General features: G+C 37.9%; 1 protein-coding gene across 2 annotated transcripts in view; it reads left to right on the top strand.

Moving 5' to 3' along the window:
- Positions 1-25,113, top strand: part of NAV3 (neuron navigator 3) — a 512,854-nt gene that overhangs the window by 107,816 nt on the left and 379,925 nt on the right. For both annotated transcript variants that reach the window (XM_077178804.1, XM_077178805.1), the window contains exon 2: positions 22,791-23,195. In XM_077178804.1, the coding sequence (XP_077034919.1) occupies positions 23,115-23,195 (81 nt within the window). In that variant the 5' untranslated portion in view covers positions 22,791-23,114. The remainder of the gene's footprint in view (positions 1-22,790; positions 23,196-25,113) is intronic.

Here is a 25,113-nt window from a genome sequence, read left to right as displayed (position 1 = left end):
ACCAAGTAGGAAATGTAATCTGTCTGGAGAGGAGTTGCGTTTTTTGCTTTAGCCTAGCTCCTGGATGGTCTGTTCAAGTTCTTGCAGACTCTAGACCAGAAAAAGACCCTGGTCTTACACAGGATGTGCTGGTGAGAGCAGGAACACCTCATAAGCACTGTCTTCCTCATCAGCTTCAGTCTTGTACTCTATTGTCACACATTTCTCAGTGAATTGTCACACTGAATCTCAGTGCACTGTTTTGTTCTGCAGGTGCAGATTAAAAACTGGAAAAACTGTTGCACAACTGTTAGGTGGTGTGGGAGTCTGCCCTGCTGCTCTAGGCTTTGCAGAAGAACTTGGGAGAGACATCTTTTCCTTGAGACTCCAGCAATGAGGTTGTTAGCACTTCTTTCTCATGATTATTTGAGAACAGTGAATGTTTTAAAGCACCTGTCATGCAGTGGGGCATTATTAGATATATGAAATGCAGAAGAAGGTGGAATTTTTTTGTGCTCTTATTTTCAGCTGGTTGTTGGGCCTGTTACTTCTGATGTTCTGTATCCCATGTGAACTTTAAAAGGAGTCCTCCCAAAGCACCAATTATCAGTTCTCTTTCCTACAAATTCATGCGTAAACATGGTAGTGACTTTTTTTTTGAATGGCAGCAGTCACTTGTGACAGTAATTGATGTTTATGGTTTCTTATAAAAGTATCAGGAGTCTTTTATATGCTTAATTATATAGAAGTCTATAACATTGGAAAGTGTGGTCTTTTTCAAATTGTAGCTTGGAGCTGATGTGCCTAATTGGTGGGGAAATACAGTAATAGCTAAAAATGTGTTATTAATAAATCTGAGGATCTGTAAAGACATTCCTTCAAACAAATAATTTTCTGTTGGGAGTTTTGTTTCACTTTTATTGTTGGATTCTTCCCTAGTAGAGGTCATGTGAAAATGTGCTGGCTTACCCTGCTGTGAGAACAGCTCGGGGTACATAAATGCAGTTTTGTGCTTAGCTGAAAATAAAAGAGCTGAGCATTATCCTCAGTTCACTGCACGATTAATATGATTTTTTAAGTACTGATATCTTGTAAAAATATAAACAGATACTCTTCTTCATTGGAGCTATGAAGCACCATCTAGCCAGTGTGTTATGAGCAGTAAATGAACAACCTTTTTACTAGCCTGTAGGATAATGCTATTGTTTACAACTTTGTGATTTATTACATGCTTCTTGATTTCTGAGTAAGCTGTCACAGGCTGCTCTGTGCCTGTTAAATGAATATATGCTATGAAAAGGCACAACTCTATCCTAGTAACATGACTTCATTGTTACCGGTAATTTTCTGAATGTTTGTGGCAATACAGAGCTGTCTTTTTCTCCTTTTCTTTGTTATTTATATTTTATAAGCTTCTGATACTAGTAGTGTGTTCCTTATACTTTCTCCCATTGGAACTAGGAAGAATGAATTGTTCTCTGATGATATTCTGAAATGTATAAACATTTGGGATGTTGCATCACATCTGACTTTCCTTCAAAATAATTTTCTTTTATTTTATCATATGTCCATAATGGAGAAGGGGGAGGAGGGAGGTAAACTGTCCAGACTGAAATTCAAGTCTCTGTGTAGGCTTTTAATTAATTTCCCGAGAGAATTGATATTGCACGAAGGATGGAAGAGAAATGCTGCTAATGGCCCTATTTGTGACACAAGGGAATATAGTGATGAACTTACAACCTGCAAACAAAATGGGGACCTTTTGCTAGGGATGAACTACTTTTTGGGAGCTGAATATTGTGTTTACTATAATCAAGATCCCAAATGGACAAATTCTTCTCATTTCAGCCTGGGGCTGGATACTCTATCCAAAGAGCAGATGACTCCATAGTCAGAGCAGCTATTGGCAAAGCAATAGAGATTTTGCACATCACGAGAAGGGACTCCATGATTCATCAGTGTAGTCATAGGACTGGTGCTGGCAGCAGAGACCCATCCTTAGATGCCCTTGTGGGGAGAATGAAGTGGAGACAGACTTGGACATGCAGGGTTGTGTCAGGTAAACTGCTGAACTGTTGCCTTGCTGCCTGTGGTCATACAGCAGGGTTTGATTTTCTGTTTTACTGTTCATTTTGGAGCTTTTACCATTACAGAAATAAAAATGTTGAAATAACTTGATTCAACTTTGCACATAACTGCACTTAAGGCTATGAGTCATGTGTCAGGACTAAACAATACCAGCCCTTCAGGCTCTGTGTTGTGCATTGTGCTACTTAATTTTTCAGCTCTGTAAATATTTCAGTCACTTCATGCTAAATGGCTGTTTTCCCTTCTTCCTGTGACCTTAGCATTTATAATAGAATTAAGTTTCCCAGGATGGTTTTGTCAAATTGATCTAGACGTTGGCGTCTCTGGGATGTTTATCTTCAGCAGCCTCTTTGAGATAACACCATTTGTTGTAGTGCATAATACTAACTGCTTTGAGAAGAGAAACTGTTAATATTAGGAGTCTCCAAGGAGGAAAAATATAAATATGCTGTAGTCCAGGTTGGTGCATGGGCTTCTGAAGGACAGAAGCTGTGTGGGGAGGGTATGGAAAGACACACCAGTGTGATAGCTCACTGCCCACAGAGTCTGGGAGGTACAGGATAGATGTGTAGGCTCTTGTGTGGCAGAGCTTAGGCTGAGCTTTGAAGGAGCTGCTGATAAGGCTTATCACCTACTGAAAACAGTCATTTTACATATTTTCCTAAAGAAGGTTTTTAGCAGTATCAAGGAAAAATATCACTCTGATGTGAAAATAGATAAGGTGCTGGAGGAAAGTTTCATCTTTTTCTATGGGTACTTGTTTCGGGAATAATCTTTCTGCTGAGATGGGCTCTAGTCCTCTGTTTTCAGACACAAATGAGGATCATAAGCAGCTCTACCAAATGTATGGTGTTCTTCTGTTTCCTGAAGCACGAGGAGACTGATAGACAGGACATCACTGACTAACTCCAGATGAGCTGTGGCAGTAGCACTGTGTGCTTGGGTGATGTACAAATCCCATGTCATTAAGTAGTGGCAATAGCAGTGTAGTGATGTGAAAAGAAATTTGTGTGCTTCAAAATGATCAGTCCTGTGCTAAGATAATGCATCACATGACCTGTTAATAGACTGGTATAAAGCCTTTCAAGCAGTAACTCAAACTAAAAACCAGTGGGCAAAGATTTTGGTGTTTTTCTTCTGAGCTTTTCTTTACAGGTAACCTGTCCTCAGCTGTGTGCATTGACAAAGGCAAATAGAGTGATGAGTCTTTACATATGTTAGGCCTTTAAAAATACATGTGTATGGATGTTCTGCAAGCATAGCTGCATGATGAAAATAAAATGGCTTACAAGAGAGTTGGATGGCATTAGAGACTTAGAGGATCAAGTCTCTACTCTTGCTGAAAAAGTAATCAATTCTTTACAGGTGAACAGGCCCTGGTGATGAAATGATGCAGGGGACAGAATGGGAAAAACTTGTTTCCCAGGGGTGGACTGCAACTCATGAAGTCAGGGTTGAATAGTTTTGCATGCAGCAATAAACAAGACTGTCAAATCATCCTAATAGTGTGTTTCTCACCTTTTCTGAAGCAGCAGTATTTCAGAACGAAGCAAATTATATTTAATACATACATACAATGACTTTATATGTATCATGTATTCCTTAATTTGTTATAGAAGGTACTAATCAAAAAATCACAGTTTTACAATATATTTAATTCTCTTCATATGTTTTGGTGCAGTCACTACTTCACTGTGAGAAGCTGTATTATCTCATCTTCATCTCAGTGTATTGTGTTTCATTTGACCAATTTAGGATGCCAACTCTTCTGCCAGTTCTCTTTGTTTTTGTCACATTTGAAAATTTCATAATCCAGAGAGAGGATGTTGTTAATTAACGGAGTCTTTTTCAAGACGACCTATAGAATCTATACTTAAAGCAAGCCTACTGCTTGTCGATGTATTAATTAAGTTTTTTTAACCTAATTCTGGTAACTCATGCTTCAATTGCAACTCAGACTATTGGTTTTCTGCTAGGAAGATCTGTATAATAACTCAGCAAATCAGATGAGTTGCATCTATTTCTACTGGTATGGATGCTCATTTGCTTTCTTTCCTTGTGAAGTTTCTGATGTACTGAAGTTTTATTTAGCAGTCTGCTTTGATGTACTTTCTTCAACATTCTATTAGATACTGAAAACTTTCTGATCTTAAACAGCTTACCTTGTCTATTTTCACTACAGAATATGCCAAAATAATCCAATGGAAGTATATTTATACTACCTTATTTATGAAGTCAGAGATTAGTGGGTTTTAAGTTTCATTTTTTCTTTTTAGTAGTTGAAAATTACTTGAATATTCTCAGTCACTAATATTCAGTTTACTCATCACTAAGTCATCATAATTGATCTCCTAAAGAATCAAAATACCAAGAGACCTCTACCTGGCAATAAATATTATGGATATAGAGCATTAGTGTAGCATAGCAAGTTGCAAGTTCAGTTCTACTCTGCTTCCCAGAGATGGGAATGCGGTAAAGATAAAACAGTTGAGTTGAAAAGAAGATGCTCAAGCGAGACCCTATCACTCTCTACAACTTCCTGTAAGTTGTTGCAACCTAAGGAGGCTGGTCTCTGCTCCCAGGCAACCAGCAAGAGAAGAGCCCACAGACTTAAGCTGCACCAGAGGAAGTTCAGGTTGGACATCAGTAAGAAGTTCTTCACGGAAGGGCTGACTGGACATGGAATGGGCTGCCCAGGGAGATGGTGGACTCACTGTCCCTGGAGGTGTTTAAGGGAAGACTGGATGTGGCACTTAGTGCCATGGTCTAGTTGACAATATTGTGTAAGGTCATAGGTTGGACTAAATGACCTCAAAGGTCTCTTCCGACCTAGTTGATTCTGTGATGACCAGTTGCAAATTTATGAACCTTTCAGAAAAGCAATTTTCTGAGGTTTAGTAATAAGTTCCCAACAGCTATTTGATCTCCCTTTTCTTACTCATTTTCCTGCAAATATTATGTTATAAAAATAGTCTGATATTTGATGGTCTGGTTGGAGTGCAAGAGTGCATAACACAGATTTTGTCTCTGCAGTTGAATTTCAGGATGTAGAACTAAGTGGAATATGATCCTCATAATTCTGCCTCTGCAGTTTGCATATTTCATCATCAAAGGGCAGATTGAATGTCAACAGGCAATATGGAAGAAGGCATAATAAATGTGTTACAGCACTCTCAGTGATGACTCTAGAGATTTGAATGAGGAGGATGGTAGTTTCTCTCTCAGTAATTCCTAACAGACTGGAATGAAGTTACATTCTCCTTAAGCAGAAGTGTGATAAAATATAGGCATTCTAAAATTTGTTAAAAAACCCTATGAAACCAACAACAACGAAAACCCCAACACCATAGCAGTGTGAGATTTACTAATTTTCTAATCCTGTGTATTTGAAATATAGCATGGTAATGAAACGAATTTATAGAATAGAAAGAAGCTGTAAATGAAGGTGATGAATAGGCACTGAGTGTGTTGTTTCATTTCATGGTTCATGAGAAAACTATGGAGACAGTGTGAGTCATCTGATCCTGCATTTTAGTATTGTAATATAGTATGGTAGAAACAGGTAAGGCTTACCTTGGAAGGTAAAACCATAGAAGCTAAGGCTGATTTAGGCTGGGAACAGAGTAGCTGGTTCAAAAATGCATGAAATAAATTGCATTTTCTGAAGAGATCTTTAAATGAAACATATGTAAGGGAGTGTTGGTGGCAAAGCAGGGGAAGGCTAGGCTGAGATGAAACCAAAGAAGTGGACACATTGAAGTAAAAAAAAATTATGTATGTGTGCATATTCATTTAGCTGCTGATTTTTAGATTTGGAAGCCTGTTTTCAGATTGTCAATGAAGTTTCATTGGGTTGTGTTCCTTTTTGCTAAATTTTGGTTTTGAAGAAATAGAAGGAAGGTAGCATGAGATCCAGTTGGTGGACTACTTTATATGCATAGATTTATTGTTTCTTGATGTAATTGAATGCAGCGATAGTGAGATACCAAAATAATGATGCTGTCTGATCCAAAACCAACTGAGCTAGACAGGGAAGAAAACAGAATGATGACTTTTTGGTCAGGCCAGAAAAACTGCCTCTTGTAAGCTTGAAACCCAGATGTTTTCCCACTGACCTCGTGGTAATAGATCTGTCATTGCAATATCTCTGCTCCAATTACAGGGCTTGTTGGAGGTATTATTCTTCTGTTTCTACTGTGTGTGTTATTATCTTATGTCAATTGTGGTGTAATCCCCATCCTCGTGCACAGTCTTGTAAACCATGGTGATCTATGTGATGTGGGTTAATTGAAGGGAAAGGAAGTCCTGTGAATCAGCAGTAAGAGGCATTAGCAGATTATTATGTTTTATTGGCTCCTCATTATACAAGCTTTGAAATCTGGAGAAGACTTCCTTTCAGAGCTGGGGGGCTGGGGAGAAGAATCTGCATTTCATATCAGCTGCCATACCAGGCTGCCCTCAGGCTACCTTATTTGCCCTTCTTTTTTTTTTTTCCCCCCCCCTTTTTTTTTGGTTGGATATCTCTTTGTCTTAAGAGCTGGTTAATTTCTTTTTGTGTTGCAGCACTGTTATTTTTTGCCTTTTGGAATAGTTTGAATGCAATGTGTGTTAAAAAAAGGCAATGAGAGCTTGGTTTTATTTTGGGTAAGAGCTCTTGCTCTTGGGGGAGGCCAAAGAAAAGACATCCTGCAAAAGAATTACGATTCATCAGTTTTAGTGACTGACATGTATCTTAATAACCCTTTGCTCTAATTGGCATTTTAATTAAAGATGACATTTTAATTGGTTATTTTACCAATTTAGCTCGGTTATTAGCATCAGCTACTTCTTTCATTACAGATAATTTATCTATGCCATCTCAATATCCATACTAGATATTTTAAAAAAGTATTTTGCTGTTCTGACAAAAATGAAATCCTTTTTTCTTGCTCCTCCAATGCACTTCCTACTGCTTGATCTGAGACCTGCGGTGTTTGCCATTGAAAAATGTGGAATAAATGTATCATAAATAGTCAAGATGAGCAATAAAAATATCTCAATAGCAAATAACTATAGGTTAATTATCATTGTTGATACATTAAGTCTTTAGAATGCAAACCAACTGTGCAATATTACTTATAGCTTGTCTGTTCTTGTCTGGCTATGCATTTTTCAGGCATTTAGAAATATAGTCTTGTAATTATTTCCTTCACTATTCTTACTCCATCCTGGTTTTGCATATGATGTTAATTTCATATTTTGAATTTTACATGAAGGTCAATAGAAAACATACTCTTAAGTCTGAGATATAGTAATAGGATATCCTTCTAGAAAATAGGAGAGTGCAAAATATTCACAAGGAACAGAAAACACCCATAAGTACTGCACAGAAACTTCAAGAGACACCCACATAACAAAATAAAGTCAGTATGGGGCAAAGGTATGTGCTTAATAGGGTTTATTAATATTGAGATTTTCATTTATCTTTGAAAAAAGATCCTTGGGTTGATTAGGAAAGCTAGAAGCTTCAAAGAGGCCCACAGGAGCTCAGCTGGGGCCCTGAATAGGCTTTGAAAATTCCAGCTTAAGAACATTTACCCTCAGCAGCTTTAGGTTCTCCATTATTATATTTTGCTTTTTAAGTAGCTGCCATGTTGTTGTCACCACATTGTGCCACAGAGGAAAGGAGTGTGGATGACATGATTGTCGATTCTTTAAATATGCCTTTCGAGAGCTAATTAATATTAAGCACTTGAAAATTGTCTGGCAAAAGGGCATGATAAAAATGGAATATATGAGAAAGAGTTTTTTATCATGAAAACAGCAGACTACTTTTAAATACTAGTGCAAGAGAACTAAGGGCTCCTCTGAGGTGCCAAATTGACTATGTTGCCTGATCCTTTACCCAGAGAATATATGCACCCTGGGCAGCAGTAGGGCAAATTATCCCACCTGTGTGCCTGCCTGTCATAGATGGACTGGCTCCAGCTTTCCTCCCGCCTATGCTAAAAATGACATTTAATAGCTGCTTTTGAGATCATAGCTTTTTTTTACTATGGGTGGTTGCCTGCTGTGAACAGGATCTTCTCCATTTCATTTTTCATTCTGTGCTAATGAAGGACATGGTGTTAAATGGTTTATCTAGCACAACAACAATTTTTATATAAAGGAAAGAGAGCTCACTAAACAAGGTGATGAAATGTGAATCTCATGGTCATTGTCATTAATTCTTTCCCCATTTCACGTGGAGATAGGAAATTGTGTTCTTGTAAGTGCGAATGGCTGCTGAGATGCTTCTCAGCCTGATTGTAGGAGCTGGACCAGAAAGTGATTTGCTTATAAAACATTAACATTGTTTTGATTACATTTTATTTTTGAAAATACTATGCAGAGAAATGTTGCTATAAGTACTTAATGAAACAATTTCAGGTCATAAGTAATAATATGGGTCTCTGCATTTTGACTGTTATGCTACTAATATCTGTTGTAAAATGCACAGATAACCTTTCTTTGTTACTAGTCCAGTTTTTGTGAATCAGTAATGAAAATTGGCTATGTTTATTTGTTTAAACTCATTTTATTAAGGAGTAAGAATAAAAAAGGAGTAAGGTGGGGGGGAGGATGCATGACTTTGTTTTTTTGCTCCTAGAAATTAGTAGCATGTTCAAGGTAAGCAAGTGTGTTCATAATATAGAGACCCTAAAAGCCTAACCAGATTTTAAAAATTGCTTTAAACACGACTTTTTTTAAAAAATATTGTGAAGAACAAATTCCATTTTTGGCTCATTGGAAGAGAGCCTTATACTGCTCTCAGTGATCTTTTCTGTATGTATTAATTCAGATATATTTAAAGCAGAACATAATTGCTCCAGTTGAAGGTATTGATGTTTAGTGTGTGTGTCCAGCACTGTAACGGAGTGCTAATAAACTTGCTGATCTCAGAGCAGTAAGTTCCTCTAGACTGTAAATAGTAGAGTACAATTTGAACTTACTGAGAAGTTATGCATAGAAATATCTAGCTGAGAGAGCTAGCTGAGTTTTTTTTTTGTTATTATTTGTTTACAGTATAGCTGAGTATATGTGTTTTATTGCTTACAAATCTTACTTACCCATCCCTAACTCAAACTCTTATGGAGCACACAGCTTTTTGCTTGCTTCAGTTACATTGAATGACCAGGTCATGAATTTTCACAATGATTTTTGTGCAAAAGACTGTGTTCTGCTTCCTATTATCTAGGAATGTTGTGTGCGTAAATGCTTAGTTGCTGAGTTGGACTGGTTTGCTTTCTGCTGTTCTTTTGGAGAAAGCTTAGTGAAATGCTTCCATAACCCCAAATGTTTCACAGCTTTCCCTTTTATTTCTGTATTCAAGGGTTCTATAGTAGAGATCCATTTTCAGTCAGAGGATGTCTGTGCTGAATAGTCTTGCAGCCGATCGATACTGCTCCTAATGTGGCAGGATAAAGCTGTATGTTCCACTCCAGGGGACTGCCTTTACTGCCTGTGCAGCTCCCCACTGCCTGCCAAGACCGGGCTTGGCTTGTTGATGTAGTGGTATGGGGAACTAGGCTGTGGGCTGTAAAGGCTAACAGGCTCAAATTAAACAGAGGTGTTCTCAATTTTGTGGTACTGAGAAATACAGAGAAGTCTTTTTCTGAACTGCAGTATCTAAGCTAGCTTGGTAGGCTGTGTGGTAATGCTAGTCTCTGATGACAAGCAGGCATCTAACATGCTGAGGATTTAACGCTCTCAGGCAAGTGCTTTCCTCTGTGTATCAGTTTCTGGTAAGGATGAGCTGTCACCACTTGATGTGAGTGGAGAACAGAGGTCTCCTGAGATAAGGCTTCATTATACTTCCTGAAGAACCATTAAATTTCTATCACTGCAATATGATCCCCTCCTTGGGTAAAGACATTGTTTTCCGAGCCTTTTCTTCTGTCCTAGCCTCTACTTGTATGATGCTGTATTTTTTTTTAAATTTACAAACAGCAAGAATGTAGAAATACATAAGTAGTAATAATTCTGTGTTTCCACAGAATCACTGTGCTGGAAGAGACCCTGAAGGTAATTCATTGCAACCCATGCCCTAACACCTAAACTAAACCATGGCACCAGTGCCACATCTAGTCTTCTTTTAAACACTTGCAGGGACGGTACAGCTAAACAGTCCCAGCTCTCTCAGTTGTTCCTCACAGGGTTTGTGTTCCAAGCCCCTCACCCAGCTTCATTGCCCTCCTCTGGATGCACTCAAGCATCTCAACATCCTTCCCAAACTGAGGGGCCAGAACTGGACACAGCACTCAAGGTGTGGCCCTCACCAGCGCCAAGCACCGGGGAAGAATGACCTCCCTGCTCCTGCTGGCCACACTGTTCCTGATAGAGACCAGGATGCCCTTGGCCTTCTTGGCCACCTGGGCACACTGCTGGCTCATGTTCAGCTGGCTGCAGCCCAGTAGCCCCAGGTCCGTTTCTGCCTGGGCACTGTCCAGCCACACCATCCCCAGTCTGTAGTGTTGCAGGGGGTTATGGTGGCCAAAATACAGGACTCAGCACTTGGACTTGTTAAACTTCATTGGACTCTGCCCATCCATCCAACTATTCCAGGTCTCTCTGCAGAGCCCTTCTCCTTTCCAATAGATCGACACACACTTGCAGCTTGGTGTCGTCTGCAAATTTACTGATGAAAGACTCAATTCCCTCATCCCGGTTGTCAATAATGATATTGAACAGAACTGGCCCCAGCACAGACCCCTGAGGGACACCACTGGTGACTGGCCCCAGGTGGATGCAGCACTGTTCACCACCATCCTCTGGGCCTGGCCATCCAGCCAGTTCCTAACCCAGCACAGAGTGCTCCTGTCCAAGCCACGGACTGCCAGCTCCTCCAGGGGTGTGCTGTGGGAGACAGTGTCAAAGTCTCTGCTGAAGTCCAGGTACACAACATCCACAGCCTTCCCTGCATCCACCAGGTGGGTCCCCCGGTCCTAAAAGGAGACCACGTTGGTCAAAACTACCTGCCCCTCCTAAACTCCTGCTGGCTGGGTCTGATACCCTGGCCATCCTGTAAGTGCTGTGTGGTGACACTCAATATAAACTGTTCCATAACCTGGGTACTGAGGTCAGGATAACCAGCCTATAATTACCACGGTCCTCCTTCCCACGCTTATTTTTAATGAGTGTCACATTGGCCAGCTTCCAGTCCTCTGGAACCTCACCAGTGAGCCAGGACTGTTGGTAAATGGTGGAGAGTGGCTTTGCAAGCTCATTTGCCAGTTCCCTCATCATCCTGGGATGGATCCTGTCTGGTCTCATGGATTTATGAACTTCAAAAACATTTTCATGCAGAATATCATAGTGACATGATGAAAAATCATACATTCTTATTGCGTCACCTAGACAACATTCATATCACATTCCTTTGTATAAATTTGTGGAATTTGGGAAGCAGTGCTCTATTTTTAAAAACAAATCAATATTGTACCAGTATTTCAATGTGGTTGCTATATTATCCAGTAATAACTGTAACAATCTTTATTTTGGTTGAGGCTGTTTAGGCTGGTTCATCTAAATTACTAAAAGAAAAAGTTGGGTTTAGTTATGGGAAAGTAATTGTGGTACATTATAAGATGTACCAAGATTTTGTATCTATCTGAAATCTGTGCATGTTATTTAATAGCAGTCATTGAATTTTTGTGCAAGTTTGCATTGAGTATGTAAAAAAAGTGTGGAGCATTTTTCTGCATAAAAATAATCCGTGTATGTTGACTGTATTTTTAGATGCAGTAATATGTTCAGGATTACCGTTTTATTCTGAAATGTTATTAGCTGTCAAAAATTGTTATAAATGATCAAATCGAGAGCCAAACTTATAAGAAAATTTAGCAAAGATTTATTAATTTGTCTGCGAGACCAAATTTTGGTTGTCAAAAATCACCACAGCCAAGGGCAGCGTCGAGCCCGGGATCGGCGCTGGGTGAACACACAGGTCTGACACCCAAATGTCAGTCTCCCCTGTTCACAAATGGTGCTTCGAACAGCGAGTTCTTATACAGTTTATTCTGCTGGAGGCAGAGATGACCAAATGTTCTTTGTGTCTCTTCACATGCAGAACCGAGGCTTTACATGTGTAGAGGTAGACAAAGATCTAGTCCAGGTGTCGTGATGTTGTCAGAGAACTTCGGGGAAATCAGCCTTCACATGCATCAGGGTGGTGCCATGATCATTGTGGTAGATGTAATCATGGAGGCGGATACTCACTCTTGAGTGGTCCCGGTGACCCCGGGGAAGCCATGATTATCACCCTGGAAGTTTCTATTCTTACGTTAAAGAACCCGATGTTATCTCAGTGTTGTCCGGGAACTAGATGTATATGAATAACACACTGCTCCCGGCCAGGGTGGTCGAAAGACATAATTTGGATCTTACAATATTTTATACATTAATAGCATTGAATTATCTCTACCATATACTACAAAAATTAATAGGACGGGGACGTCTTTTTAGGGTGAAAACTTTTAATGTTTGTAAACAAATATATAATGGAATTAATTACAGGAAGTTCTTCGGTAGGTACTGTTTTTATGGTAGAATACATAATACATTTTACAGAACTGTTTCAGTCATCTTTTTGCCAGTCTGTGCATCTGGTGAACAAAATAATTAAATTTGAGTTTTTAATTTCAGAAACTAGATTTTTTAAAATCCAGTTGCTAAATTTCTCTGAGTTTTTTCCATACCTGATTTCTGATTATGTAAGGCTAATGGTAAATTTGGTTTGTTACACATATGAGATGCATGTATTATCCAGCTAAATACTGTTCACAACTCCATGTGTGTTTTATCACGTGAAGCAATTGTGCTTATTTTGTTATTGTGGATGATCTCTGACCTTTGCATTTCTTTATCTTGAATGGTACAGATTGTGTGTGTTGATTACCAAGAGTGTCTGGGAGGCTGACAATATTTAGATGTAAATACAGCAGTGCAAGTAGGGCACATTGTGGTCTATTTCAGCAGTGTATTTGTGACATGAATCACATTTTAATAATTGGAAGGGCAAATTACAAGACAGCTGTCTCAGCAGAGAAAATAAGAATTGTTTGCATTGATAATTAGCATTTCTTTTTTCTTTAATTATTGCCCATTTCAAATAGAGTTAATTTTTTGGCACTTTTTGAAGGGCTGGAACATGTGTTTGTTTAAAAAGAGGAATAGAACATCTGGTAGCTCACCTCAGCTGAGTTGTAGATCAGTGTTGTCATCAGTTTTAACTACTAAACTGTTCTTATCTCAACATAAATGTTTTTTTTTCGATTTCCTACCCCATTCCATCAGGGTGGGAGGGAGAAAGAGGTTGAGCAAACAGCTGTACCATGCTCAATTTTCAGCTGGTCTTAAAATCACAACATAGATCCTGTAGTTAATGTGGATGAAGGTGGATTAATAACCAGAAATTCACTGTTAAAATTTAGCTTTTAGGATCTGAGGAAAGTTTGATATTAAATGTATGAGAGTAAAAATTGCTTAGATATGAGAAACAAAATCAAAAGCAGTACAGACAATGTAATTCATGCAATAAGTAGTAGAAGATATTACAAATACTATTACAAAACATGTTGCAAACCGAGCCTTTGATTTAAATTTCTCTAATCTCACTGTGTGACAAAGAATCACAGAATCTCTAAGTATAAGCACAGGATATGGGTGAGGGGGGAACTTGTAGCTAGGTCAGGGATACATGTTACTCAGATCTAAGGAGTGGTATTGACACAGGTAGAACTCATAAGATTGTCCCAGTTATTGTTATTTTTCAGGGCAAGTAACTTGTATGATGCAATAAGGAGATTGTCAGTGTTATATTACAGAAATAGGTCAAGCTATGTCTGCTAAGAAAAGACTGTGTCAAAAAAATGTTCTGCATATTAAGAGGCAAAAAACTTCTCAAAGCTGTTTTAAAGCTTTGAAAGAAAATAGCCAAAGGCCTACTTTCAAGTGTCCTACTTTTGGCCAGGACAGAGTTAATTTTTTGTAGTAGCTGAGGAGTTATGACTAGGAGGTTTATCTGTATTATTTCACAGTCAATACCTGGGATTGGGAAAAGGGTCTCTCTCTTGCTTTTGAGAAGGATATTCCTTCCAGTGGGAGAAAATGTGGTGGGGAAGAGCTGATTGGTCTTTGATTGCTGTTTACTATTGCAGGCTTTCTTTGGAAGTCCTTTCTTTGTCTTACAACTTTTCCTATTAATATTGTGGCTGTTACTGTTTTCTTATCTCATTGCTCTTTCTAGTGAATGGCTCTTATTTCAATCCATGATCTATACTTTTTGTGCACCCATAGGCCGGGGCAGAGGGAAGCAAGTGTGGCGTAGTTTTAGCAGGACTAAATTGGGGAATATCATTCCTAAACCACAACAAGTTTTATTGTTGACTCGAGTAGCCGTAGAATACACTTTCTTAAACATAAATGAAAAAGAGGGAAAAGTTTGAAGTACTTGAGGTGTATTTTTGCCTTTCCTACTTAAAAGGAATCAGTAAGTTTTTGTGAGACAGTTGAAAAACTATCTGCCAAGTCAACATTAAACTTGTAAGAAAAAAGAGGCATAGCTCTCAGTGAAGCAATTGTTGTAGGCAACTTTGTGTGAAAGGAGAAGATTCATTTCCCCTGGGGTAGCTCAGTTATTGTGGCAGCCAGCATTTTTACACCTGTGACAAAACAGAAAAATCTGTTGTTCCTGGGCATCCACTTTGAATGAGGACATAGCTGGTAGATTACTTGTATGGGATTGTTCCAGTAGGACTTGATTAGATTTGTTGGTGTGTTTAGACTTCGTTTGTTTTTTGGGTTTTGGTTTTTAGTTTTTTTCTTTTTTTTCCCCTCTCTTTTTTTATATGGCTTCCTAGCATTTGTTTGAATGTATGAGCCTCACGTAGTCCATCCTTTAAGATGCGTGGTTTGAAGGAAAAGATTCCTCTCACCTGATTTCGTACATACAGCAAAAGTCTGTGCATTCCAAAGCCACTTAGGTCATTATTCCTCTAGGTCATGATTCATCTCAGCTAGTTTGGATGAGAAGAATTCCATTCTAAAAATGCCAATTTATTTTCTCAAACTATAGCGAGACCACCAAGCCATGATTTCAGACTTATGCAACAATGTTTGTTCAGATGAATCCAACTCAACGTTGTCCCTCAGACACAGGTTAATTTGGTGTACCTAGTGATGCAAATCTCTTTACAAGTGAAGTGTGACATTCTTTGAGTATGCTATTGTCTTGAGACATAATTTAAGTGTTCATGAGTGAACATGTGCTCTAGGTAGACACAAAGACCTTATACTTCCCATAACAATTATTTCCTAGATGTTACCTCAACCCCTTTTTAGTTCTACATTTTCAGTAAAGCTTATGACTGTCTAGTTATTCCTGTATTTCCAGTCCATGTTATTGTTAGTTAAATCTCTTTTAACATAATCTGTGAATAGACTTCCATCTTTGAGATTTTTGGTAACAACTGATAAAGTGCTTTGACGTCTTAAAATGCAGTGGTACTCTCAAGGTCTGTTCGAGTTTCACTTGAATGGACTGAGACCTAAGATAAAAATCAAAGTTTGTTTAGATACTAGTATTAATAAAAGAAGATTTTTAATGTGTTGCAAATTGGGAGGTTACAATCAGTATTTAAAAATATATGGTGTTAGCAATAATCTGTGTTGGTAAATATTGATACAAATTGCTTGAAGAATGTAAAATTCAGCTTAAATTTTAAGTCAATTAACCCATCTTTTGAGAAACTTCTTAGAGGATTCTTTTCTATTGGGCTGTTTAACATTCTCATGTAGGAAGCACTGTGAGCTGTGTCACTTGGGAGTTTAGAGTAATAGCAGAATACAGCATTAGAAAATACAATGTAGTAATGTATTCTGCACTGGCAGATCAGGAAGCAATTTACCCAGAAGGTCTTCCCAGCCCAAATTTAAACCAGTTTGTGATGCAGTGATTGTGAGGACAAACTTCTACCATCAAAGGTCATCTTTTTACTTCACCATTAAGACTGCACTGCCTACTGATGCTTTTTGTCTTCAAATATTTGAAATATTTTTTGTCACTTGGGTCTTTCTATAAAAAATGTTTATAGTCCTTTTTCATCCCCTTTTCCCCCCTCTCTTTACCTCCTTCCCCTACCCCAAATTGGCAGTCTCATTTGGTCAGTTTTCTCTCTGCTCTGAAGTCTCCAGGAGTTATTGTTTCAGCCACATACTTGCTTGAATCAATTGATTTAATTGCAGGAGACTGGTCTGGACATGGATTGAATGCTGAGGTAACAGAGCACTGTTTGCAATGTTTGATCAGCACCTATATGTAATTTCTTGTGATGAGCATGAGGTTCACCCGAAAAGGCTGCCATTGAAGCAGCTGTGAAATTGTCTGTGAGCATAGGTAATATTTTTTGCTTTATCTCTTGTACCAGGCATTGAGTTAAAAATATTCTGAAAATGCAGCTGAATCTTTTATCCAATTGAGCTATTTAGCAAGCCTTGACAGATCAAGAGAGGCTGTGTAATTTAATGATATTCTTAAGTTTCAAGAACTTAGATTTATCAAGTTGGGGAGAATAAGTTATTTCCAGTAAAGTAGGAGAGGTGGATTTAAGTATTTCATGTAAGAGTAACTGGCAACCCTTCAGTATGCTGTTTTTGTGTTTGAATATGTAAATTGCTCAAAGTAGCAACATACGTGAAACTTTACATGTGCTCCTGTTGGTCATGTTCACAGCCTATGAACCAGAGAGACAGCACCTCCCCTTGGGCTGCATTCCATTCATGGATGGTAGCAAAATTTTAACATAGATGGGGTATTGCAATATACCAGATATATTAGTCTCCATAGGGCTACCATACATCAACATATTTCCCAAAGCCCAGGGGCCTTTTTCTCCCTAGAAATTTTGTAAAGCGCACCAAAAAAGTGTTTATGCAATTTTTCTGGGTTTTTTTTTATGTCTTGGCAATCTGATAGAGCAATAGCTGTAAATGATTAAAACTCCCAGAAGATTGGCCACTGCTCAGACACAGGTCAGCTGCATCTTTTTTCAGCATGCCAATCAAAACTTAAAAGAAAGAGAAATGAAGACTTAATAGCTCCCTAGGAAACAAAATTTCAAAGGTATGTCAGCTCTCTGCTATTTTTGATTAGCCTTTCTCTTTCTCATGAGTCTCATAAATAGTTTTCTTGCATAAAGAGGCTGCTTTGGTTAATGGGTCAGAGCAATTTAAGATCCTTGTAGGTGCACTTACATTGTTTGATTGAATTGTATTTTCTTGCTTACTCTTTCTATTGTATACCTAGAATATGAGAATATGCTTTCTGTATTCCCCTTCATTTCCACCTCAGTGTTGTCTTTCTCATATCCCATCCAGGTTTTTGGTAGGCTTTGGAGGATATTTGCCTATCTTCTTTTTTAAGGTAGCTCTTTTATTATACATGCAGAGTTATAAAAAATAATAACAAATATTGCAGAGTATTTAGCATGTGAATAAATAAGGAATATTCAGTTTTCCTATTGTTTTCCAAACATTAGAAACGTAAAAGCTACACCATACTGTTTTCATCTATTTCAGTAGTACAGAGGAACAGTCAAAACAAGTTTAGACAGAAATGGAGAAATATTCCACTGAAAATGGAGTTGATATAAGGTGGAATTTGTCCTTTGTAGCATGTCTGCAGAAGTGCTGTAAGGCACAGTGAAATGTAGATGTTTGATGAATCTCTTAAGAGACGGCATATGTAGCAGGGCAGTGCTGGGTAAGATAACCAAATATCATTTAGGTCTGATGCTCAGATCTTTGCACAGAGTACTGTATGTGCAACAACACAACAGATCTTTAGGAGACATCAGAGTAAAAGGCCAGACTGGACTATCTCTTAAAAATAGACTTTGTATTCCCTTTCTTATGCTTCTTTATCTCTGATGCTCAGGGGCAAAAGAATTGGATGATGGAAGAGAGAAGGCATTCCTATCTGGTACTGGTTCCAAACCTGAAATAAAATTGTCATGTAATAGCAGCTCTAAATTCTGTATAGAGAATTTAGCCTGTTTGATGGAGGTTGATGGAGGTAAGATAAAAAGGATTTGAGAAAACCAGAAAGATTTGAGTTGTTGTACCATTTATAACAATAGTTTCTGAGAATAGAACAGTCTCATATAAATGTGTGTATTTATATATATAGATATGATTTTTAAATTTTTTTCCTAATTAATTATGTGCACCGGTGTTAATTTGTGCATTCAGTTTGATTTTTGAGGCAACTGGCATCCTGCTTAGCAGAAAAGCATTTCAAGGATGTAAATATTAGAGCGCCCTTTATCTCTTCCTTAATCCATACAAATCTGAAAATATATGTTTTAATATGCATTGACTAGAGCCAGGAACAATGCAAACAGTTGTGATTTTATCCTCACTGATAATGTGGTGGCTCCACATAGTATTCTGTGCTGAAGAGGGGCTTTGCCCTATGAATAAATGCAGAAGATAAAGTGACACCACTTACAGAAGTAATACAAAATGCACTTAATAAAGGAAATATCATCTTTGGACTTGTCCTCATGGGGTCACTTTTTATCTAAGTGAAAACCACTACATTGTTTAGAAAGAGCTGTAAACACTGCAGCTTTTTGTATTGCTGCAAATCAGGCATGTGTTTGGAACAGAATTAATTTTGTATCAGAATAAATAATTCTGTAGGCAAGCCTCAGTGCTTAGAGATACGTATTTGGCTCACCAGCTGCCTTCCCAGACTGCTTTTATCTGGTGCAGACAAGCCTTTCTATGGCACTTCTATCATGTGTGTGTGCAGAGAACAGATACTGGCTTCTTATTCTGAATGCTGGCTAAAAGCAATGTTCCCTGGAATTGCTCTCAAAATCCTCCAAGAGTCAACATCATCTTCTTTTTCTGATAACTCTTTGTGTGCCTGATCATAATGTTTGAAGTTAGACCCATACAGAGAGCCTTAACATTTTCTCCCTGTGGGAAAAGACTACAAAGAAAGATAAGAAGCTTTCATGGTTACAGGTTTTTTAAGGCCATTGTGAAACTATTGCTATGAGTAAGTTATTAGTGCCATACTGGGGTGCCACATCATCTAGAAGATTGATAGGATCATGTGAAGTATGGAAGTTACACCCCTGATATTCCTGACCTGCCAGTCTTCAATGTGAATCCGAATCATTTTGCAGAACATCAGTGGTGAGCCTTATCAGCATCCAGGACAGTGGGGCAGAGCATGCCTTGCACAAGATGTTCCCCACTGCCAATCTCAAGGGAGTCATAGTGTCTTCATACTCTCCCACCATTTCTCTCAGCCATGCTGCCATCCCTGGGAGCACTGCTGGGCAAGAACAAAGGCTGGTTTGTGTTAACTTTAGCCGTACACTGAGGTTTGTGGGTGGCTCTTGCTTTTGGTCCTGGCATACACGCTGTTGTGTTTGAAATAGGTAAATGGGTATTGTCTCCAGTTTGTTCTCCCTAGCAGCCCCAAAATTCCACATCTATTATAACTGCACATAAACCATAATAATGAGGTATTAGTACTGAAAATTGATATTGTGTCCTTCTAAAATTTGCGTGGCATTTCCTATCAGCATATCCAGAAAATAGTTATCTATATTTCCAGATATTCTTTAATAAAAACATAACTCTTATTAAGCAGAGACCATTATCAGTGCAGCTGATAATACCCAGGATGCAATTCAGTAGACTTACCCTGTGCACAAACAAGAAAATTTGAAAGGTGCAAATTACAATCATAGTTTTATACCTGGACCTGTCTCAAAATTGCTATAATGATATGGCAAAATTTGAGAATGCCCATGTGGGCACAAGAGGATTTTGGAAAAGAAGGTAATCTGTTGACTCTCTAACATAGCCCTTGCCCCCACCATTGCCAATGATAACAACCACAGAGCAGTGTTTTGGTGTGAAGCCTCCCATGTAGCCATCAGAGTGTACCTTATGTGGTCATGGAGTTTTGAAACTCCTGAAGGCCAATGATGAGGGGAAGAAACCTAGGAAAAAAACCTCATTATCTAAAGTTTTCCTACAGCACCTTTTTTTTTCTTTGTAGATTTTGTAGAACTATTAGAATAGACTAAAACAGTACTTGCTTACAACTGCCCCTCCCTGAACATTCCTCTCAACCAGGTTGATCTGCAAAATCCAGCGTCTGTAAAGATATTTGTGTTAACTTCCATGAAATATTTAATGAATGTGCCACTTACAGGAAAATATTATTATTATTACTACTGCTACTACTAATACATGGAAGAGGCTGCAGGGAGCTTGAGGATTCTGGTTGCTTTCTGAAAATCCTGTCAGTGTAAACTTTTCAAGAGCTATCTGTGATGACAGTAAGGGAAGTATAGAAAGGATAATTCTGGTTAATTCTGAGAATATATTCTGGGGTTGTTGCCCACTGGTCTGTCAATAACCTGTAGCTGACAGAGAAGTAGAAGATATTTCAGACACATTTCACCTGACTTAAGTCCACTTGAATTTAGGCAAGTATTTGAGATACTTAAACCAGACATTCATCGCCCTGAATGCTTTCCATAGTTTCTCTAGAGGAGGAAGTCACTAACCTCCACCCCCCAACCCCGATCACAAATAATTTCCACATAGTATTTTCCTCATTGTGTTATCTAACAAGAAAGTCTAAAGATGTTCATGGCTTGGATAGCTTGCTCTGCTTCCTTTAGGCCTGTGTTTCCAGTGTTAAGTGCATCTGGAAGACTCTATTACTATAAGTATCTCAAAATTATTAAAAATGGTTATTGAATGAGAGTTTTGTGTCTGTTAGGAGAATAAAATTGTAAAAAAGCTCTAACTCACCTTGACCTCTATATTTGTAGGTGACCTACTAACAATCTGTTATTTAGTCTGTGATCATCATGCTATCCAGGACTATGGATACTTTATTCTGTGATTGTGTGTATGTTAAATATCAGTGTTAAATAGTGAATAATAAATTTGGTTCCACTGTAAAAAAAAAAAATGCCAGTGAAGAGCATTTAATTACAGCTGTTTATGTTGAAAAGGCTGAAGACCATGGAACAACATGCTGAATGGAACAAGCAAGAATTGCCACCCTGTGCTTTGCATGTTAGAAGTAATGAGGGCAGTCCAAACAAAATTATTTGCATTCTGTCCAACTTTGGCTTGAAAACACCATGCAGTTCCACAGAATAGCTTAATTGCCTAGCATAGCATAATTGCCAGGCATGGGAAGTAATATAATTCACATGTCTGACCATGAAATGAACCAGAGAAACTGCTGGGCTTTAACAGCTTGGTTTTGACTTACATTGGCTTTACAACTGTTCTAAGCATGAATCCAGATGTTGATCCCTACAGTGGTATCTCATGTTTCATCTTCCTGCATCCAGCCATTATGGTTTTGTGCATTCTGTGGATCTGTGAAACTCTCAAATGGGGGAAATCGCACGTGGGGGTGGGAACAGGCTGCACCTGAGAGTGATATCTGGTTCTGTCCTGCTGTGCTTCAGATTCTGTGAAAACGGGGTGAGAAAAGCTATGTGTGCTTGGGAAAGTTATAGTAAATTATTGAATCTGGCTTGCTTCTTAATCCAATAAAATCATAAATTTATGGGAGATTTTAACAGCATAGTTTTGGTGACTACTTCCTATTTTATGGGCAGTTAACACCTTAGTCTTGTTTTTATTTCAGTGACTTTCCTCAGGATGCTCAAAATAATGAATAGAAAAATGGTCTCTAAGCATTTGAGTTTCCTTTGGTGAGTGTTTGTAATACACTGCTTATCTGCAGAAGGAGGTGATTCTCAAAAGTTAGAATAACAAGGAAAATTAATTTGATTTTGAGGTCAGATGTATCAGGGTAAAGTGGTGTTTAGGTAACAAGCTATCTGGGTATATGTTCTCTCATACAGTAGCTTAGTGTACGATTGTTTATATTCCTGTGGTTTCCCAAGGCAAATGCATCTTCTGTTTGTTTCTAGTTATTTTTGTAAAGGATTTGTTCTTATGGCTTGATTAGTCCTTTATTGCTATCATGTTCAATTGGATGTGAAGATAAATGTGGATAAGAATAGGTGCCTCACACTGTGGTGTTGAGAGTAAATACAATTTTGTTTCTTGTTGGAACACTCCGGGGAAGAAATTGTATCTCACAGGTACTATGCTCTCAGTGCTTCTTTGTATCAATATTGATCTCTTGATTTTGTCTCATTTTTGGGTATATCTCACCCTTGTGCCTTTTTCCTATTTGTAACTGGATCACAGTAAAAAAAGCTTTGGGGTGGGAATTGGCATTTCAAGGAGGATTTTTTTGTCCATTTTTAATTTAGTGTTTTCAGTATTTTAGTCAAATAATCTTTGCTTTTCTCTTCCCTATAACTTTTCCTTTACACTGGTAGCTGGAATTCACTAGCTGTTCCCAGTGAATACTCTGTGCACTCACAGATGGATGCAGAGGGGAATGAATGGGAGCATATATTACTTCATCCTGCCAAGTACTAAATTAAACTTCAGTACCACTTAACAAAAACAAACAAAACTGAAAAGCCAAAACAAAACTAACCAATGAAAAAAAAAAAAAAGACCATGATAAAAACCACACAAAGTCCACACGCACTAATGAAGACAGATAATCAGTTATAGAGTGACAGAAAATTGTAAATCAATCTTGATGATTTTTTTTTTTATCTCAACAGGTTCACAGTCAGGATGTAACCTCCTGTAAAATGGAAACCTGTGAAGAAAGATACAGATAGCAGTTGGAGTTAAAAGTGGTAGATGAACATTTCTCTTCTTAAGCATCAGCTTTTAAGAACGCTATGGTGATTCGGAAAGTCTCAAGAGTGAACTGCAAAGTTTTCCTCAGCTCAATCGATGCGTTTCTTAGTCATTTCTCCAAGTCATTGATGTTCAGAGATGGTGTGTGATGGAAAAAAGCACCATGTTTCTGTGTTTGTAGCCCCTGCTTTTTGGATTAGTTTGCTGCATTGCTGAACCAATTTCATTTTGAAGGGCAAGGAATGAATGTGATGGATTTATCTTCAGAGATGAACAAACATGGAAGGAATCCAGTAAGTCATAAACTAGAAGATCAAAAGAAGGTAAGATTATTTTTAATTACTTAATTATATTTAAATGACTTGCAAACTCTTTGATGATTTTCAGTAAACTAGAAATGAATGTGTTTCGAGGATAAAGTAGTTTGCTATGCTCACATGATATTGCAATACAGAGAACTCCCTGAATTTGTCTAGCAAACTGTCTGTCAAAACCTGGACTTGCTGACCGGAAGCAAAACTCTGACATCAGCCTTAGACAGGGTGAGATCTTTGTTTTTGACTGTGGATGCATGGGTAGACCCTTCTTATTCTGTCCTACATATAGTTCTGGATAATGTATTCAATATTTATCCTTCAGTATCTAAGGCAGTTTAACTAATACTTCCATAGTATGGGAAGTTCTTTCAGAAATCCCACTTCTGCAACACTCTCTGAAAAATCTCACCTTCCAAGTTCATCTCCTTTACTTACTTATACTATGGTCTGGAAATATCTCTCATGCTTATTTCATAAACCTTAATTTGGTGTCTTAAGGTTTATGGGGATAATAGAACGACCCATGCTTTATTAGTTTTTTTGGTACTACATTAATGGATTTTTCCTGAAAAAAGCTTTTTCCTTGCTTTGTTTTGTGGGTTTTCTCAATCTCTACTTTATTAAAGTTAAAAATGCTCTAATTTACTCTTTGCCTGCATTCTAAGGTAAGGCCTGCCCTGATTGGCAGCCAGCAGAGAGAATATGTTCTGATGTAGCATCTGAGGCTGTGGTGTGCTTCATGCAATGCCTTGAAGTGAAATTCACTGGCCTCTTTGAGTTATTGCACAGGTTCAGTGGGACTGTCCAAATAATGTATTGAAATGCAGGTTACATGCTTCATTATTACACAGACTTATAATATATGCTTCTGGCTTGGGTTTTTTTTTTTAATTTTTGGTATGAATGTTTCTGTCTAATGTTTTAAATATTTTTGATCTTATTTGGGAAAAAATCAAAACTGGTGTAGTTTATGGACAATATAAAACAATTGTAAGACCGATAAAATCAAATACTTGCTTTTAGTCTCTCTGAGATTTGTATATGCTAATCTAAGTAATTCAGTCATAGCCAATAACCCTCTAAAGTGCAGAGAATTTAGGTAATATACTATCATAACACACAGAATGAAATTATTACAGAAAATATATATTCAACCTTTGAGCATTTCTTTTTGTAATGGAGGGGAGAGATATATGATAAATGATAATTAGTTTAAAACATGGTACTTTCTTCACTTCATAATTCCCACCCTTCTGTGGCACAAAAGAAAAGCTGAGAAACGTTAGCATTAATCTCACCATCTGGTGAACTGTTTTTTGAACCATTATTATGTGACCTGGAACCCAGAGTCCCCTTTTCCTCCGACCCCCCTCTTATTTCAAAAGAATTTTTTTCCCTTCATGCCTAATACCTGCAGATTCACTCTTAGACATGAGCTCTTTGGATTGTGTAGGAGGGGAAGGTTTGTTTCAAAGAGGATCTGCTGTACCTCAAGGTCAAATCTTTTCTTTGAGCCAGTCTGTAGATATTTTATCCCTCTGTAGAACTATGCAATAACCATCAAAGGCTCTGCTTTTGTGCTGTGGTTGATACTGAAGAAGTAAATGTGATGATAATAAACAGAAGTCTTGCTAGTTTTAGTTTCATTCAGGGATCTTTACTAGAAATTGAATATCATTGATATGCTAATATCATTATAAAAGGCTGATATTTGAAAAAAAGGGTTTATAGGTAGTGGTGAAACATAAGAAATTGTAGTGATTTGGGCTATGTCTTTTTGCTGTATTGTCTCTAGATCAAATTTTTACATAATTTTACATTTTACCACTTTAGGAAATATTGGCTGAATTACTGGCTGACATGAGTGCCTTAGTTGCATACTACCTGGATCTCACTAGGCAAGAGTCAAGCTGAATGTCTTGGA

This window comes from Agelaius phoeniceus, chromosome 5 (genome assembly GCF_051311805.1).
Source record: "Agelaius phoeniceus isolate bAgePho1 chromosome 5, bAgePho1.hap1, whole genome shotgun sequence".
Taxonomy (NCBI): Eukaryota; Metazoa; Chordata; class Aves; order Passeriformes; family Icteridae; genus Agelaius; species Agelaius phoeniceus.
The sequence above is the reverse complement of the archived record's forward strand: the minus strand, read 5'-3'. Positions and strand labels throughout refer to the sequence as shown.